The sequence below is a fragment of the Echiichthys vipera genome (assembly GCF_963691815.1).
Source record: "Echiichthys vipera genome assembly, chromosome: 7".
In the NCBI taxonomy this organism is placed as follows: Eukaryota; Metazoa; Chordata; class Actinopteri; order Perciformes; family Trachinidae; genus Echiichthys; species Echiichthys vipera.
In genome coordinates, this window is record NC_139832.1 from 680,471 (window position 1) to 698,831 (window position 18,361).

Sequence of the window (18,361 nt, forward strand, 5' to 3'; positions counted from 1 at the left end):
ACGTTTACTTCTTCATTTATTTATTTCTGTATATATGTATTTATTTATTCATTTATTTATTTCTGTATATATTTATTCATGCATTTATTTATTTATTTACTTCCGTATTTATTTCTGTAGCTCTGAACAGCAGGCTGTAATTACACCTCCCCGCCTGAGGCAGCTGAGGGGGGCAGCATTGTCTCATCACCGCGTCTGTTCTGCCGCAATAGCAGCCGCAGAAGAAGAGCTCTCCCGCCCCGCTGTAGTTTTTAAAGTGAGGCGGGATCTTTCTCTTCTTCACTTCTTCCGCGGAGTCGGTGCAGAAACGTCTCTGACTCCACAGGCCGCTGCCATCATGGTGAGGACTAAAGCCGACAGCGTCCCCGCGTCCTACCGCAAAGGTACAGTTCCACACTTAAGACTTTTAACGCCATTTTAGCGTCAAACACTCGGTTTGTGTGAAAATGTGACGCTTCTTTAATGAAGTCTGGCGGGAGGGACGCGTCCTCGCGACAGCAGCCTCCCGCCAACACGGACGCGGCGGCTTCCTCCTGAAAAGCCGAGGAGATGTTTTTAAAACTATTTAAAGTCTTATCTCAAACATCATAGTTGTGTTTAAATGTGATGTGTTTGATAAGATGGCGGTTCACGGGCTCTTTAACGGGAGTTCGTGTCTCGCGCTCCGTAAACTGGCGCCACTTTCAGCGCCGCGGCTTCGCTTTGTGCGCGCGCCGAACCGAAGCTCTTTATAAAGTTTCATAATTTAAGAAGTTTTCATGCAAAGTTCAAGGCGCGTGAGTCGCAGCACGGAGCGGGTTCATGTGTTTAACCCGCGGCGGCTTCTGGTTAATTCGGCGGATCACTCTTCCTCCTGCGGGGCCCACAGGAAGAGAACCGGGACCGTAAAGCTTTCTGTTTATAACAAACACGCGCTCACAGGAAGAGAACCGGGACCTTAAAGCTTTCTGTTTATAACAAACACGCGCTCACAGGAAGAGAACCGGGACCTTAAAGCTTCGGGTTCACTCCATGTAGAATATCTGTTTATAGCAAACACGCGCACACCAGCCAAGATCAGACTTCTTTAAAGGTTTAAACTAAATGTTGTTTTCTTTCACTCGTGCACAACCAGGTTCAATAAAGAGTCACCTCTGTGGTTTAAGGGTTGTGTCTCAGCTCTGATAAGGCTGTTTATGTTTATTGTTGTTGTGATTATTGTTATTGTTGTAGCTCCAGTGTTGAGTGTGTGTTTGACTGTGTTTGCAGCTGTTGCAGCTGCAGCACCCCGGAAGTCTCTGGGCTCCAGTTCAGCCAATGCTGCCTCCAGCAGCCAGGCCACCACACCGGGTGAGTCCCAGTGCACCACACACACACACACACACACACACACACACACACACACAGTGCACCACATCACCGGGTGAGTCCCAGTGCACCACACACACACACACACACAGTGCACCACAACACCGGGTGAGTCCCAGTGCACCACACACACACACACACACTCCCCTTTTCGACCAGGGCTGGTTCAGAGCCAGTGTCTAATCTTGGATCGGTTCTTCCTGTTTCAGCCAAAGAAGCGGCTCTGTCAGGAAAACTGGTTCCAGATCAGTACCAACTCTACCCTGTATTGGACCGACCCTGACCTGGTTGTGTTTTGTTCGCCACAGACTAGAGAACAGGTTCTGAGAGGGTCCTCAAGATGAACCAGAACCAGGTCTGGGTCGGTCCTAAAGGGGGAAACGTCAGCTCAGCTTTTGTCCGTTTTAGATCAATGACGTTTGGTACGAGCAGCAGCTCCGACGCTGAGGTTCATCACAGACGACCTCAGCTGACCTTTCTTACTGACATCACGGGTTCGATCTGTGTTTAAAGCTCTGCTCGCTCTCCGTCTTTCAGTAAATCTGCTCTTTAGTTTCTCTCAGGGCGCCCTCCCACTGTGCCTCCGTCCCGTGCTTCAGGGTCCTTGTCCCCCCCTCCAGGCCCGTTTGTACTCACACTACCTGGGCCTCGGAGAATGCTTCTTGCTGCCTATACGTCATCACGCCGTAACACGTCACGCGCATTGATGACGTCATGGCGATGCGTGGCTTTGTTTCCAGATCTTTCCGTAGACCTCGGAGTTTTTGTGCGTCTTGTCGACTGTTTTTGAATCTTTTCATCGACCAAATCTGCAGTAAACACTCCACCTCCGCATCACACCAACGTGAGCCTTTCACCGCCATTGTTTGAAATGTCCGCGCATGGTCCCTCCTTCTTTTTTCTACGTCCCAACAGGCGCACAGGAAATGACCTCAGAACCGCCGTAGGCCTCGTGCTCGTACACGTGCGCACGCTCGTGCTCGTACACGTGCAAACGCGCTTTACTAAAGCCCACCTCTCCCAAACGGGCCGTGGACGGCAAGCGTGCCGCTCCTAGACGTGGTACGGTTGCACTCACACTGGTCAAAGGAACCAGACTTTAGCCGTGACACGTGCTGGGGCACGGGACGGAGGCACAGTGGGAGTGCGCCCTTAAAGCACCAGGAACATCTTTCTTTTGTTACTGTGCTCCTGAAACGTGTCACACTTTTATCATCAGGGCTTTTAAATGTGATTTCACTTCTCCCTGCTCCTGTTGTTGTTTCCTGATGTTTCTCGTTTGCTCAGAAACGTCTCGTTATGTGTTTTTAAATTAGTTTGAATAAAGGTTTAAATAACTGCGCTCAGTCCCTTGTGCGCTGGTTTGATGCTGACTTTCTGGTGCTTTTGATCCACAGCGAAGGGGAAGTACGCCGGCGGTAACCCCGTGTGTCCCCGCCCCACGCCGACCTGGCAGAAAGGCATCGGAGACTTCTTCGGCGGGCCCCCGAGGAAACCCGAGAAGGAGAACCAGAGACCGCTGGAGGTCGAGGACGACGAAGAGGCCGGGGGCAGCGGGACGTCAAAGGCCAGCAGGAAGTATGTTATTGTTATTTTAATATGTTCTTGTTTATAAGTGTTTTTTAGCTTCATCATCGATTAACCAGTCGATTTATTTTCTCAGTTTTTAATTTTTGAGCCGTGAAACAAAAGAAAATGATCCTGAAACGTTTTCAGTCGATGTCAGAAACATTTGGACGCTTTGTTTCCAAAAAGACTGAAATAAAGAAACGTAAACGATCTTTTCCAGTAGAAAGCGGCGCTAAAACTTTATTACGTGACTTAATAATTAATGAGTGACAGATAAAACTCCAGCGCTGCTGAGGATGATTTTCTTTCTCGATTCTTTAAAAATCCGTCTAATTTTGTTTAAATGTAAAAAAAAAGAGCAAAATTTTAGACAAAAAACCCAAAAGATTTTTAAATTACTGTCAAAGATGAAGAAAATAAATCACATCTAAGAAGCTGAAATGTGATTTATGTTTTTAAAAATAACTAATCATCAAAGATGTTCACATGCTGCACAAATCTTTTATTTTTAAGATGAAAAGTCAAATATTTTGCTTCAAACTTTAATAAAAAATCGCGTTTGATGAAACAACCTGAAGCTTTGAGGACGAAACTGCTGCGAAACGTTAAAGTTTGTGGTTTTATTTTTATGTCGAGACGAAGCTTTTGTTTAATTTCACACTTTAAATGTTTGAAACCGTTCAAATCACAATAAATAAGGATTTTAACCAAAAAAACAAAGGTGAAATAATCCGTTTCAATACATTATAATATAAATATTTATGTATTTGTAGAAAAAAAGTGTTTTTCCACAGCTGTGAGGGGCTGAGGAAGTTTAAAAAGTGCTTGAATTTGTCCTGGAAAATATAAATTTCATTTCATTTAAAAAAAAACAAAAGGTTTCCTGCTCGGCTCCTTTTTAAATAAACCAGTTAAAGAAAAGTGTCAAAAGCACAAAATGAATCAAATCAGAAACTGAGCTAAAGGAACGTTCGTCTGCAGACGCGTGAAATGTTTGGAGACCGTGGTTCTTTAATGAGACGTTATTTATTTGTTGTTAAAAGTTGCTGATGTTTATTTGTGATGTTATTTAATGTTGCTGTTGTGTGCAGGTCCAGTTGTTTATATATTTGTTGTTGTTTATATATTTAATGTTGCTGTTGTTGTTGTGTGCAGGTCCAGTTGTTTATGTATTTGTTGTTGTTTATATATTTGTTGTTGTTGTTGTTTAATGTTGTTGTTGTTGTTGTGTGCAGGTCCAGTTGTTGTTGTTGTTTAATGTTGTTGTTGTTGTTTAATGTTGTTGTTGTTGTTTAATGTTGTTGTTGTTGTTGTGTGCAGGTCCAGTTGTTTATATTGTTGTTGTTTATATATTTAATGTTGTTGTTGTTGTTGTTGTTCAGGTCCAGGCCGCTGCCGGCTGAAGACGAAGACGAGTGAATCAACAGAAACTGAACGTTTGTTGTTGTTTTTGTTTGCGTTCGTGTAAATCTGTAAATAATCCGTTTGTAAAGTTCATTAAACTTTGTTTCCGTGTTTTTAACCTGAACAGTTTTCTCTCTTTCACTCTGGGGAAGTTTTTTACGTTTCCATAACAACAACAACAACAATAATAATAATAATAATAATAATAAATGTTTAAGAGTTCAGGACGCGTTTGAAGAGCTCCTGAAACGTCACTTTGGTTCGTTTCTCGCTCCAGAACGTTGTTTTTAAGTTGAAGTATTTAATTTAAATGTTCAGAAATATTAATATATATTAATATTAATCTGTAAACAAACACGTGTGACGCATTAAATATGAATATTAGAGCGAAAAACTCTTTTAGGATAAAAACCAGCAAAGACTGAAGAACTCGAGCTGAAGTTTCAGACTCGCTCGTCTTTGAGTCGATTCGACCTCCGGGAAAAAACTGTTTCACACGTTTTAAATATTTAAATATGATTAGTTATTAAATGATCAAAGGGAGGCGTTTGTGTAGAGAATGAAAACTTTAATGTTTACACGAGGAAGAGTTGTTAAATATGAAGAGAAAAAATCTGATTTTAAACTTTTTTAGATATTTTAGAAACGAGCGTTAAAGTAAAATAATACTGTAAATATGAAATAATGACGTCATTTAATGTTCAACTCATCAGGACAAAAGTGATTTAGAAGAATAAAATCAACTAAATGGACGAATTTTGAGAAGATTCACAAAAATTTAAGTTGAAACAAAATTCAATTTGTTCACATAAGAGGAAAAAAAACATACTTTAAACTGAAGCAGGAAAAAGTTTTCACTGATTTAATCTTTTTCTATAATAATCATTTATCTGCTGTTTACAATTTGTAAATCTAACTACACAATTATAAACATAATATATAAAATATGATTTATAGCTCTACATAAATCTATATAACTGTTAATATATATTATTATTAAAGCCCAAAGCAGCGTTTTGTTTTTTAATGAATATGAAATCAGAGTTTCAGTAAAAAATCATTTCATGACAAAAGAGAAAAATCCAAACTATTAAACTGACTTTAAATAAAAATATTTACTCTTATTTCATTTAATTCTTCTGCCGCAGACACAATAACCTGCTCTGCACTCACGTGACAGCTTCACTTATTTACTAATAAACAAAAAAACATCAGTTTATGGAAAAAAGTTTGTTTGTTTCACTTTAAACAATAAAATCACGAGTTAACCAGTGAAGTGCTGTTTGCACCTGAACGCACCACCAGTGTTACTGATGAATGCAGCTTCTCACGCTTTAAATGCACGAGTTTAACATGAAACAGTGTTTTTTAAACAGTTTAAATATTAAAATAATAAAGAATAAATGCTCAGAGCTGTGTTCAGCCTCAGCTCCGCCCCGCCGGGACGTCCCGGGACTGAAACCAACGAGACGTCGCGTTGCGTTTGAGAACCAACTCGATCAAAATGATTAAAAAAAGGAATCAGCACTTTATTATTAATCATAACTCGGGTCTTAAACTCTCCCCGTGATGTTTAACGGTCCCGGTGCTCTTCAGAAAGCACATAATCATCTTACCGACGATGTTTTGACCGGTTTTAACCGTTAACACCGCCTCACCGGGACGACCGCGGTGGAAAACAAGCGCCTTTCTATGACTACGGAAGCCGGCGCGGTCAAAGGGTCAACGCGAGAGCTAGTAAACAAACTCAACGAGTTCTCGTGTTTTCTCGCGGTAACTGACTCGTTTGCCAAAGCAAAGTTCATATCCGTAAAATGAAATTCTCTAAAACTCGACCGAACTTTTTGAGTCTTTCCGAAACATGAATAATAAGTTTATTTATTTTATTTAATCCAACAACAAAGGAATTCAAAGTGCTTTACTTAAACATTAAACGCACTGGAAAGAAACGACATTTATTTTGTATTTATTAATAAAGTTATTTAATCCACACTCGGCACCAGTTTGCGGAAGTAACGCGTCAAACCGCCAAAAACCCGCCAAAAAAACTACAAGCAAAGAAAGAGACAAACTCCTCTTGACTGTTCGTGTGTCTTTGATTCATGTCGCTGCCCGTGTGTGTGCGCGCGCTGCTGTCAGAGGGGTCCATCTTGTCGGTAACGTTAACGGTTAAGCTGTTTAACGTTTAAGTGTCGGTTTTGATCCGTGACGCGTCTTGAAGGACGGTGTAACGGATGAACCGGTGCACAGATGAGTGACAGCGGCGGGTTCCGGTGGACGGTGGTCGTCCTCACCTGCCAACACAAAGACAGCGCCTACGCTCTCCAGAGAGGTGAGGGTCACCATCTTGACTCGAGACGATCTTTGTTTCCCCTGCAGTTACACGGCGCGGCCTGAGGGGGCGCTGCCGGACACACACACACATTATGTATTTAAAAATCATTTTTTAAAGATTTTATTTGATTAAACAAACAGAAATGTATGAATAAATATATAATAAAAAGCAGTAAAATTTAGGCGCAATATATACATTTGAATATAGTGAGTTTAATTTATATAAGACTTATAAAAATGTCTTAAATGTCAAATTCATAAAAAATAGTGGAATAAAATGTTTAAATAATGGGTTCATTTCAAACATTACTTTCTTATTTGAGTTGTTTCTAGTTATCACATTTATGTTTTTAAGTCTTTGGTCGTTTTGAGTTGTTTGTTGCTGTTTTGTGTGTACTTTCAGTCTCTTTGTCAATATTTTGTGTCTCTTTATAGTTGTTGTGTTTTTGGTTGTTTAGTGTATTTTTTATTTATTTTACATCTCTTTGTCATAACAACAGTTCCCTTTGTGAGGATTTCAGATGTTTTTTTTATATGTCTGTGTCTCTTTGATGATTTAGAGTCGTTTATAGTCGCCACATTTATGTTTTTAATTGTCTTGCACCTGTTTTTTACAATTTTACATCTTTTTGACATACCTGTGTGTGTGTGTGTGTGTGTGTGTGTGTGTGTGTGTGTGTCAGAGCTGGAGTTGCGGCAGCAGCGTGGCTCCCTGTCCCCGGAGGCCCTGGTCCTGACGGTGCAGGACCGTGAGCGTCCCCTGGGCAGCGGGGGGGCGACGCTGAACGCTCTGCTGGTCGCCGCCGAACACCTGAGCAGCCGCGCCGGACACACGGTGAGTTCAGGCTCCACAGCACGGTGAGTTCAGGCTCCTCCACACGGTGAATTCAGGCTCCAGGACACGGTGAGTTCAGGCCCCTCCACACGGTGAGTTCAGGCTCCAGGACACGGTGAGTTCAGGCTCCAGGACACGGTGAGTTCAGGCTCCAGGACACGGTGAGTTCAGGCTCCTCCACACGGTGAGTTCAGGCTCCACAGCACGGTGAGTTCAGGCTCCGCACCACGGTGAGATCAGGCTCCAGGACACGGTGAGTTCAGGCTCCAGGACACGGTGAGTTCAGGCTCCAGGACACGGTGAGTTCAGGCTCCAGGACACGGTGAGTTCAGGCTCCAGGACACGCTCGGGATTCTCAGCGTCACAAACACAGAGCTGCTCAGAGTTTCTGTCCTCTCGTCCTCAGGTGGTGACGGCCGACGTCCTGGACACAGCTCACATCCTCATCCTGCACACGGTGAGTCCACGTCCACGTCCCCACATGTCCCCACACACCCCCCTCTGTCCTCCAGATGTTGTCCTCTTGTCCCCGACAGATGTTGTCCTCCTGTCCTCTGCAGATCTTGTCCTCTGCAGATCTTGTCCTCCTGTCCTCTGCAGATCTTGTCCTCTTGTCCTCTGCAGATGTTGTCCTCTTGTCCCCTGCAGATGTTGTCCTCCTGTCCTCTGCAGATGTTGTCCTCTGCAGATCTTGTCCTCCTGTCCTCTGCAGATCTTGTCCTCTGCAGATCTTGTCCTCCTGTCCTCTGCAGATGTTGTCCTCCTGTCCTCTGCAGATGTTGTCCTCCTGTCCTCTGCAGATGTTGTCCTCTTGTCCTCTGCAGATGTTGTCCTCTTGTCCTCTGCAGATGTTGTCCTCTTGTCCTCTGCAGATGTTGTCCTCCTGTCCTCTGCAGATGTTGTCCTCTTGTCCTCTGCAGATGTTGTCCTCCTGTCCTCTGCAGATGTTGTCCTCTGCAGATGTTGTCCTCTTGTCCTCTGCAGATGCTGTCCTCCTGTCCCTGCAGATGTTGTCCTCTTGTCCTCTGCAGATGTTGTCCTCTGCAGATGTTGTCCTCTTGTCCTCTGCAGATGTTGTCCTCTTGTCCTCTGCAGATGTTGTCCTCCTGTCCTCTGCAGATGTTGTCCTCTTGTCCTCTGCAGATGTTGTCCTCTGCAGATGTTGTCCTCCTGTCCTCTGCAGATGTTGTCCTCTTGTCCTCTGCAGATGTTGTCCTCTTGTCCTCTGCAGATGTTGTCCTCTGCAGATGTTGTCCTCCTGTCCCCTGCAGATGTTGTCCTCCTGTCCTCTGCAGATGTTGTCCTCTTGTCCTCTGCAGATGTTGTCCTCCTGTCCCCTGCAGATGTTGTCCTCCTGTCCTCTGCAGATGTTGTCCTCCTGTCCTCTGCAGATGATGTCCTCCTGTCCTCTGCAGATGTTGTCCTCCTGTCCCCTGCAGACGTTGTCCTCTTGTCCCTGCAGGGCCGGGACTTCCCCTGGAGCTCCTGCAGCAGAGCGTTCTGCTGGTTGCCCGTAGAGAGAGCGGACTCGAGCGTCCAGGCTCCGCTCTGCTGTCTGGACCTGCTGCTGGACCTCCTCACCACCCGCGTCTGTCCTGGTTCTCCCCCTGGAGTCTGGGTCTGCAGCACCGACATGATCCTCCACGTCCCCCCAGACTTCAGTGAGTAGATCCTCTGTTCTCATGTGGACGCTCAGGCTCCTAGAGGAACCTTTAACACACGTTTATGCTCCTAGAGGACACTTTAGCACACGTTTATGCTCCTAGAGGACACTTTAACACACGTTTATGCTCCTAGAGGACACTTTAACACACGTTTATGCTCCTAGAGGACACTATAGCACACGTTCATGCTTCTAGAGGACACTTTAACACAGGTTTATGCTCCTAGAGGACACTTTAGCACACGTTTATGCTCCTAGAGGACACTTTAACACACGTTTATGCTCCTAGAGGACACTTTAGCACACGTTTATGCTCCTAGAGGACACTTTAACACACGTTTATGCTCCTAGAGGACACTTTAACACACGTTTATGCTCCTAGAGGACACTTTAACACACGTTTATGCTCCTAGAGGACACTTTAACACACGTTTATGCTCCTAGAGGACACTTTAGCACACGTTTAGACTCCTAGAGGACACTTTAATACACGTTTATGCTCCTAGAGGACACTTTAACACACGTTTATGCTCCTAGAGGACACTTTAACACACGTTTATGCTCCTAGAGGAACCTTTAACACACGTTTATGCTCCTAGAGGACACTTTAACACACGTTTATGCTCCTAGAGGACACTTTAGCACACGTTTAGACTCCTAGAGGACACTTTAACACACGTTTATGCTCCTAGAGGACACTTTAGCACACGTTTATGCTCCTAGAGGACACTTTAGCACACGTTTATGCTCTTAGAGGACACTTTAACACACGTTTATGCTCCTAGAGGACACTTTAACACACATTTATGCTCCTAGAGGACACTTTAGCACACGTTTATGCTCCTAGAGGACACTTTAACACACGTTTAGGCTCCTAGAGGACACTTTAGCACACGTTTATGCTTCTAGAGGACACTTTAACACACATTTATGCTCCTAGAGAACACTTTAACACAGGTTTTGTGTATTGTTTGTGTGTGTAAATGTAACTCTCTCTCTCTCTCTCTCGCCGTAGTTTTGTCCTGGGACGGTTTCTCTGGCGTCCGTGTCTTGGCGTTGCCGGGCGACGTCTCCTACGCAGCCGATCACGGAGTTTACCTGTCGGACCCTCAGGTGCTCACACACCCGCCCTTTATTTACACTTCCTGTTGTTGTTTTCACTGTGATCAGACTGACTGAGTGTGTGTGTGTGTGTGTGTGTGTGTGTGTGTGTGTGTGTGTGTGTGTGTGTGTGTGTGTGTGTGTGTGTGTGTGTGTGTGTGTGTGTGTGTGTGTGTGTGTGTGTGTGTGTGTGTGTGTGTGTGTGTGTGTGTGTGTGTGTGTGTGTGTGTGTGTGTGTGTGTGTGTGTGTGTCTCAGGGTCGGGTCAGGGACATCATCTACAGAGGGACGCAGGAGCAGATCCAACAGGCTGTGATGCATGATGGGAAAGTGCCGCTGGTGTGTGCTGCACTCAAACGCTACAATAACAACAACAACAATAATAACAATGATGAAAATAACATTCTATCTTTGTCTCGTGTTTTTATTATTGTCATGTTGTGTTGTTGTTGTTTGTCATGTTGTTGTTGTCATGTTGTTGTGTTGTTGTTATCATGCTGTTGTCATGTTGTCATGTTGTTGTTGTGCTGTTGTCATGTTGTTGTTGTCATGCTGTTGTGGTCATGTTGTTGTGCTGTTGTCATGTCGTTGTTGTCATGCTGTTGTCATGTTGTTGTGCTGTTGTCATGTTGTTGTGCTGTTTTCATGTTGTTATGCTGTCATCATGCTGTCATGCTGTTGTCATGTTGTTGTGCTGTTGTCATGTTGTTGTTGTCATGCTGTTGTCATGTTGTTGTTGTCATGCTGTTGTGGTCATGTTGTTATGCTGTCATCATGTTGTCATGCTGTTGTCATGTTGTTGTGCTGTTGTCATGTTGTTGTGCTGTTGTCATGTTGTTGTTGTCATGCTGTTGTGGTCATGTTGTTGTGCTGTTGTCATGTCGTTGTTGTCATGCTGTTGTCATTTTGTCATGTTGTTGTGCTGTTGTCATGTTGTTGTGCTGTTGTCATGTTGTTGTCATGCTGTTGTGGTCATGTTGTTGTGCTGTTGTCATGCTGTTGTCATGTTGTTGTGCTGTTGTCATGTTGTTGTGCTGTTTTCATGTTGTTGTTGTCATGCTGTTGTGGTCATGTTGTTGTGCTGCTGTTGTTGTCATGTTGTTGTGCTGTTGTCATGTTGTTGTTGTCATGCTGTTGTGGTCATGTTGTTGTGCTGTTGTCATGTCGTTGTTGTCATGTTGTTGTGATGTTGTCATGTTGTTGTTGTCTTGCTGTTGTCACTTTGTTGTCATGATGTTGTTGTTGTGATGTTTTTGTTGTCATGTTGTTGTCATGTTGTTGTTGTTGTCATGTTGTCGTCGTTGTTGTTGTCATGTTGTTGTTGTTGTTGTCGTGTTGTGATGTTGTGTTGTCATGTTGTTGTTGTTGTCATGTTGCTGTTGTTGTCATGTTGTCGTCGTTGTTGTTGTCATGTTGTTGTTGTCATGTTGTCGTCGTTGTTGTTGTCATGTTGTTGTTGTTGTTGTCGTGTTGTTGTCATGTTGTGTTGTTGTCGTGTTGTGATGTTGTCATGTTGTGATGTTGTGTTGTCATGTTGTTGTCATGTTGTTGTTGTTGTCATGTTGTTGTTGTGTTGTTGTCGTGTTGTGTTGTTGTCACGTTGTTGTTGTTGTCATGTTGTTGTTGTTATGATGTTGTGTTGTTGTTGTTGTGATGTTGTTGTTGTGTCCTCAGGTGTCCGGCCCCGTCTTCTTCAGCCGTTGTGTCTCAGAGAAGCTGCTGCAGACTCACGTCTCTCCTCCTCTGGACGGATGCACCTACCTGGGCCTGGACTCTGGGGCCCCGCCCCTCCAGGTGTGTGTGTGTGTGTGTGTGTGTGTGTGTGTGTGTGTGTGTGTGTGTGTGTGTGTGTGTGTGTGTGTGTGTGTGTGTGTGTGTGTGTGTGTGTGTGTGTGTGTGTGTGTGTGTGTGTGTGTGTGTGTGTGTGTGTGTGTGTGTGTGTGTGTGTGTGTGTGTGTGTGTGTGTGTGTGTGTGTGAACATGCAGAAACAAATAATTGTCCTCCTCTCCTCCCTCTCCTCCTCCTCCTCCCCCCCCCTCCTCTCCTCCTCTTCTCCTCCTCTCCTCTTCCTCCTCCTCCCCCCCCTCCTCCTCTTCTCCTCCTCTCCTCCTCCTCTCCTCCTCCTCTCCCCCTCCTCCTCCTCCTCTCCTCTTCCTCCTCCTCCCCCCCCTCCTCTCCTCCTCCTCCTCTCCCCCTCGTCTTCTCCCTCCTCCCCCCCTCCTCTCCTCCTCCTCCTCCTCCTCTCCTCCTCCCCCTCTCCTCCTCCTCTCCTCCTCCTCTCCTCCTCCTCCTCTCCTCCTCCTCCTCCTCCTCTCCTCCTCCTCCTCTCCTCCTCCCCCTCTCCTCCTCCTCCTCCTCCTCCTCTCCTCCTCCCCCTCTCCTCCTCCTCTCCTCCTCTCCCCCTCCTCCTCTCCCCCTCTCCTCCTCCTCCTCTCCCTCCTCTCCTCCTCCCCTCCTCCTCCTCCCCCCCTCCTCCCCTCCTCCTCAGATCTCTCTCTTCCTGGACTTGTTGAAGTGTTGCTGTTCAGACGTTTCTCAGGATCAGTTTGTGACTGAAGACAAATCTGGAGGACGGACGGAGCTGTGGAGGATCCTGAGAGGAAGTCCGCTCAGCCTGGGTCCGTTTCCTGTTTCCTGTTTCCTCTGTCCTCTGTTTCCTGTTTCCTGTGTCCTCTGTTTCCTCTGTTTCCTGTTTCCTATGTTTCCTGGTTCCTCTGGTTCCTGTTTCCTGTGTCCTCTGTGTCCTCTGTCCTCTGTTTCCTGTTTCCTGTCTCCTCTGTTTCCTGTGTCCTCTGTTTCCTGTTTCCTCTGTTTCCTGTGTCCTCTGTTTCCTGTTTCCTATGTTTCCTGTTTCCTCTGGTTCCTGTTTCCTGTGTCCTCTGTGTCCTCTGTCCTCTGTTTCCTGTTTCCTGTCTCCTCTGTTTCCTGTGTCCTCTGTTTCCTGTTTCCTGTGTCCTCTGTTTCCTGTGTCCTCTGCTTCCTGTGTCCTCTGTTTCCTGTTTCCTCTGTTTCCTCTGTTTCCTGTGTCCTCTGTTTCCTGTGTCCTCTGTTTCCTGTTTCCTCTGTTTCCTGTGTCCTCTGTTTCCTGTGTCCTCTGTTTCCTATGTTTCCTGTTTCCTGTGTCCTCTGTTTCCTGTTTCCTGTGTCCTCTGTTTCCTGTGTCCTCTGTTTCCTGTTTCCTGTGTCCTCTGTTTCCTGATTCCTCTGTTTCCTGTGTCCTCTGTTTCCTGTTTCCTCTGTTTCCTGTGTTCTCTGTTTCCTGTTTCCTGTGTCCTCCGTTTCCTGTTTCCTGTGTCCTCCGTTTCCTGTTTCCTGTGTCCTCTGTTTCCTGTGTCCTCTGTTTCCTGTGTCCTCTGTTTCCTGTGTCCTCTGTTTCCTGTTTCCTCTGTTTTCTGTTTCCTGTTTCCTCTGTTTCCTGTGTCCTGTTTCCTGTGTCCTCTGTTTCCTGTGTCCTCTGTTTCCTATGTTTCCTGTGTCCTCTGTTTCCTGTTTCCTGTGTCCTCTGTTTCCTGTGTCCTCTGTTTCCTGTTTCCTGTGTCCTCTGTTTCCTGTGTCCTCTGTTTCCTGTATCCTCTGTTTCCTGTTTCCTGTGTCCTCTGTTTCCTCTGTTTCCTGTTTCCTATGTTTCCTGGTTCCTCTGGTTCCTGTTTCCTGTGTCCTCTGTGTCCTCTGTCCTCTGTTTCCTGTTTCCTGTCTCCTCTGTTTCCTGTGTCCTCTGTTTCCTGTTTCCTCTGTTTCCTGTGTCCTCTGTTTCCTGTTTCCTATGTTTCCTGTTTCCTCTGGTTCCTGTTTCCTGTGTCCTCTGTGTCCTCTGTCCTCTGTTTCCTGTTTCCTGTCTCCTCTGTTTCCTGTGTCCTCTGTTTCCTGTTTCCTGTGTCCTCTGTTTCCTGTGTCCTCTGCTTCCTGTGTCCTCTGTTTCCTGTTTCCTCTGTTTCCTGTGTCCTCTGTTTCCTGTGTCCTCTGTTTCCTGTTTCCTCTGTTTCCTGTGTCCTCTGTTTCCTGTGTCCTCTGTTTCCTATGTTTCCTGTTTCCTGTGTCCTCTGTTTCCTGTTTCCTGTGTCCTCTGTTTCCTGTGTCCTCTGTTTCCTGTTTCCTGTGTCCTCTGTTTCCTGATTCCTCTGTTTCCTGTGTCCTCTGTTTCCTGTTTCCTCTGTTTCCTGTGTTCTCTGTTTCCTGTTTCCTGTGTCCTCCGTTTCCTGTTTCCTGTGTCCTCCGTTTCCTGTTTCCTGTGTCCTCTGTTTCCTGTGTCCTCTGTTTCCTGTGTCCTCTGTTTCCTGTGTCCTCTGTTTCCTGTTTCCTCTGTATTCTGTTTCCTGTTTCCTCTGTTTCCTGTGTCCTGTTTCCTGTGTCCTCTGTTTCCTGTGTCCTCTGTTTCCTATGTTTCCTGTGTCCTCTGTTTCCTGTGTCCTCTGTTTCCTGTGTCCTCTGTTTCCTGTTTCCTGTGTCCTCTGTTTCCTGTGTCCTCTGTTTCCTGTGTCCTCTGTTTCCTGTATCCTCTGTTTCCTGTTTCCTGTGTCCTCTGTTTCCTGTGTCCTCTGTTTCCTGCGTCCTCTGTTTCCTGTTTCCTGTGTCTTCTGTTTCCTGTGTCCTCTGTTTCCTGTTTCCTCTGTTTTCTGTTTCCTGTTTCCTCCGTTACCTGTTTCCTCTGTTTCCTTTTCCCCTGTTTCCTGTTTCCTGTGTCCTCTCTTTCCTGTTTCCTGTTTCCTGTGTCTTCTGTTTCCTGTGTCCTCTGTTTCCTGTGTCCTCTGGTTCCTGTTTCCTCTGTCCTCTGTTTCCTGTTTCCTGTCTCCTCTGTTTCCTGTGTCCTCTGTTTCCTGTTTCCTGTGTCCTCTGTTTCCTGTGTCCTCTGCTTCCTGTGTCCTCTGTTTCCTGTGTCCTCTGCTTCCTGTGTCCTCTGTTTCCTGTTTCCTGTGTCCTCTGTTTCCTGTGTCCTCTGTCTTCTGTTTCCTGTGTCCTCTGTTTCCTGTGTCTTCTGTTTCCTGTTTCCTGTGTCCTCTGTTTCCTGTGTCCTCTGTTTCCTCTGTCTTCTGTTTCCTGTTTCCTGTGTCCTCTGTTTCCTGTGTCCTCTATTCCCTGTTTCCTGTCTCCTCTGTTTCCTGTTTCCTGTGTCCTCTGTTTCCTGTTTCCTGTGTCCTCTCTTTCCTGTTTCCTGTTTCCTGTTTGTCCTAAAGTAAAATTGTCCTTTCCTCGGACAGTCTACGTCGCCGGCGGTCGCTATGACTACCTGACTCTGTCCGGAAAGCACCACGTTGAGCGTCTGAGCCGTGATTGGTCGACGAGGAGCACGCTGTCTCACGTCCAGGTGACACTTCCTGTTCCTCAGCGCCACGGTCCTCAATCAGGTCCTTAGTTCTCACGGCCGTTTCCTGTTTCAGAGCGAGGGCGGGGTTAGTGACGGAGGTCGGGTCATCAACAGCGTCCTGGAGGGAGACGTCGTCGTGGCGACCGGAGCGGTGGTGCAGCACTGCCACCTACAGGTCAGGAGGTCGTCTCCTCCTCTCCTTTCCTTTCCTCTCCTCTGACCCCTGACCTCTGACCTCCTCTCCCCTGACCTCTGACCTCCAGGGTCCTCTGACCTCCTCTCCTCTGACCTCTGACCTCCAGGGTCCTCTGACCTCCTCTCCTCTGACCCCTCTCCCCTGACCTCTGACCCCCTCTCCCCTGACCTCTGACCTCCAGGGTCCTCTGACCCCTGACCCCCTCTCCTCTGACCTCCTCTCCTCTGACCCCTGACCTCTGACCTCCAGGGTCCTCTGACCTCTGACCCCTGACCTCCAGGGTCCTCTGACCTCTGACCCCTCCAGGGTCCTCTGGTCGTCCCGTCGGGCTGTTTGCTGTCGGGTCTGGAGTCGATGACATCACAGAGCGTCCGGCGGCTGCAGCTGGCTGATGACCTCATCATCCAGGGACAGCGGGTGCAGCTGGGCGAGCTGAAGCTCACGGTGTTCACGGTGACGGGAGCGCACGACGACCTGGAGGTGTAACCACGGCAACAAAACGTCATTTACAGAAACAAAACTTTATTCATTTAAAAAGAAAACTTTACTCATTTACTTCCTCCTCCTCTCCTCTTCCTCCTCTTCCTCCTCTCTCCTCCTCCTCCTCTCCTCCTCCTTTTCTCCTCCTTTTCTCCTCCTCCTCTCTTCCTCTTCCTCCTCCTCCTCTCTTCCTCCTCTCCTTTCCTCCTCCTCCTCTTCCTCTCCTCTTCTTCCTCCTCTTCCTCTCCTCCTCCTCCTCCTCTTCCTCCTCCTCCTCCTCTTCCTTTCCTCCTCTTCCTCTCCTCCTCTTCTTCCTCTCCTCCTCTCTTCCTCTCCCTCTCCTCCTCTCTTCCTCTTCCTCCTCTCTCCTCCTCCTCCTCTCTTCCTCCTCCTCTCTCCTCCTCCTCCTCTCCTCCTCCTTTTCTCCTCCTTTTCTCCTCCTCCTCTCTTCCTCTTCCTCCTCCTCTTCCTCCTCCTCCTCTCTTCCTCCTCTCCTTTCCTCCTCCTCCTCTTCCTCTCCTCTTCTTCCTCCTCTTCCTCTCCTCCTCCTCCTCCTCTTCCTCCTCCTCTTCCTTTCCTCCTCTCCCTCTCCTCCTCCTTCTCTCCTCCTCCTCCTCTTCCTCAGATCTCCTTTGATGACAGCCGCTCCTCTTTCCTGAATCACAGTTGGAGTTTCTTCTTCGACAGAACGGGAATCCAGTAAAACTTATTTTTTATTCATTATTTATTAATATTATTGTTTTTATTTACTAATTCATTTTAATGTTATACCCCCCCCCCCCCGTCCCCGTCCCCGTCTCCCCCCTCAGACCGGAGGAGTTGTGGGTGCGTGGCGAGCGGCGTTGCCTTTTGGACGCTCGTCTCTTCCCGGCGCTGCACCCCAGAGGAGGAGCCGTGGGAGTGGAGGGGGGCGTGGCCTGGCTGCTGGGCGGCGCCGGCTGCGTGCGGCGCTGGCGGGAGGCGTGGAGGCTGTCTCTGAAGGAAGTGATGTCACTCACTTGCCAGGAGGCGGAGCTTCAGTGGAGGGAGGAGCTGCTGTTCCTCGCCGGCAGGAGAAACGTGACGGACGCTCTGCGGCGCCGCTCCGACGTCTGCCTGCTGCCTTGCTTCAGGGCGGCGGTGCACGGAGGTCAACAGGAGGCGCTGCTGCACACGCTGGACCGCCGTGAGACGCCAAAACTTTATTTACACGCTTTATTTATAAACTTTATATAAAAACTTTATTTTCACAGTTCACAAAACACCACGCCACTGATGAACTTTATTTTGTAATAACTTTTTCAACATCCTGTTTGTGTAGTTGCAGCAGGAAGCGCGGAGCCGGGGGCGGAGCCTGGGACAGAGGTGGGCGTGGCCGCTCGCTGCCTCTCCTGCATAGCTGACGTGCTGGTGTGCATGGCGGCGGGGAAGGGGGGGCTGAGGAGTGGGCCGGCTGCCAACGAGGCCTGGAGCTCCGCCTACTTCCTGTTAGAGGCGGGCGACCTGAGGGGCGGGGTCGGCGCCCTGGCTGAGCAGAGAGCTCATTGGCTGAGCAGACCCGACCTGCTGGTGCGGGCGGCGCGGCACTACGAGGGCGCCGGGCAGGTGCTGCTGCGCCAGGCTGTGATGTCATCGCAGAGGTTCATCTCCATTGGTCAGGGGGAAGTCCCGCCCCTCGAGCAGTGGCAGGAAGTGGAGTGTCCGGCCCGACTGGACCTCGCAGGTGAGAGAAGGAAATATTATTTAATATTCACGTTTATTTATGATTTAACTCTGATGTTTAAAGGTTCAGGAGGCAAAAAACCTCCATAAGAACTTATTTACACACGTTATTATTTATTTACTTTATTATTTACTTGTTTACCCACTTTATTATTGTCTTTGCGTGTTTGTGTTGCAGGCGGCTGGAGCGACACGCCGCCCATCGCCTTCGAGCACGGCGGCTCTGTGACCAACGTGGCAGTGAAGGTCGACGGGAAGCGTCCTATTGGAGCCCGCGCCCGACGCATCCCGGAGCCCCGCCTCCTGCTGGTCAGCCACGCTGGAGGGCGGGACTCTGGGGTTTCCACGGAGACGGCGTGTGACAGCCTGGACGACCTGAGGGACTTCTGTCAACCTCACGCTCCGGGTAACGACGGGACGGACAGACGG

At 47.5% G+C, this 18,361-nt stretch overlaps 2 protein-coding genes across 2 annotated transcripts in view; both read left to right on the forward strand.

Moving 5' to 3' along the window:
• The first annotated feature begins 291 nt into the window (after nt 1-291).
• pclaf (PCNA clamp associated factor) lies at nt 292-4,400 on the forward strand. Its single transcript, XM_083916307.1, has 4 exons — nt 292-383; nt 1,249-1,329; nt 2,745-2,925; nt 4,299-4,400. Exons 1-4 carry the CDS (start codon nt 338-340, stop codon nt 4,333-4,335), a joined length of 345 nt encoding a protein of 114 aa, XP_083772433.1. The 5' UTR covers nt 292-337; the 3' UTR covers nt 4,336-4,400.
• Nucleotides 4,401-6,444: 2,044 nt separating this feature from the next.
• Nucleotides 6,445-18,361, forward strand: part of fcsk (fucose kinase) — a 15,928-nt gene continuing 4,011 nt past the window's right edge. Inside the window, exons 1-15 of the mRNA XM_083917051.1 lie at nt 6,445-6,652; nt 7,338-7,489; nt 7,896-7,946; nt 8,952-9,150; nt 10,168-10,265; nt 10,511-10,591; nt 11,927-12,046; nt 12,742-12,871; nt 15,449-15,555; nt 15,629-15,730; nt 16,058-16,231; nt 16,857-16,930; nt 17,041-17,396; nt 17,532-17,933; nt 18,111-18,338. Coding sequence (XP_083773177.1) covers nt 6,571-6,652; nt 7,338-7,489; nt 7,896-7,946; nt 8,952-9,150; nt 10,168-10,265; nt 10,511-10,591; nt 11,927-12,046; nt 12,742-12,871; nt 15,449-15,555; nt 15,629-15,730; nt 16,058-16,231; nt 16,857-16,930; nt 17,041-17,396; nt 17,532-17,933; nt 18,111-18,338 — 2,356 coding nt within the window. The 5' untranslated portion in view covers nt 6,445-6,570. The remainder of the gene's footprint in view (nt 6,653-7,337; nt 7,490-7,895; nt 7,947-8,951; nt 9,151-10,167; nt 10,266-10,510; nt 10,592-11,926; nt 12,047-12,741; nt 12,872-15,448; nt 15,556-15,628; nt 15,731-16,057; nt 16,232-16,856; nt 16,931-17,040; nt 17,397-17,531; nt 17,934-18,110; nt 18,339-18,361) is intronic.

Coding starts and splice junctions, on each gene's coding strand:
- pclaf (XM_083916307.1), top strand. CDS start 338: ATGGTGAGGACTAAAGCCGACAGCGTCCCCGCGTCCTACCGCAAAG. Junction 1,330..2,744: donor CAGCCAGGCCACCACACCGG/GTGAGTCCCAGT, acceptor TTTGATCCACAG/CGAAGGGGAAGTACGCCGGC. Junction 2,926..4,298: donor ACGTCAAAGGCCAGCAGGAA/GTATGTTATTGT, acceptor GTTGTTGTTCAG/GTCCAGGCCGCTGCCGGCTG.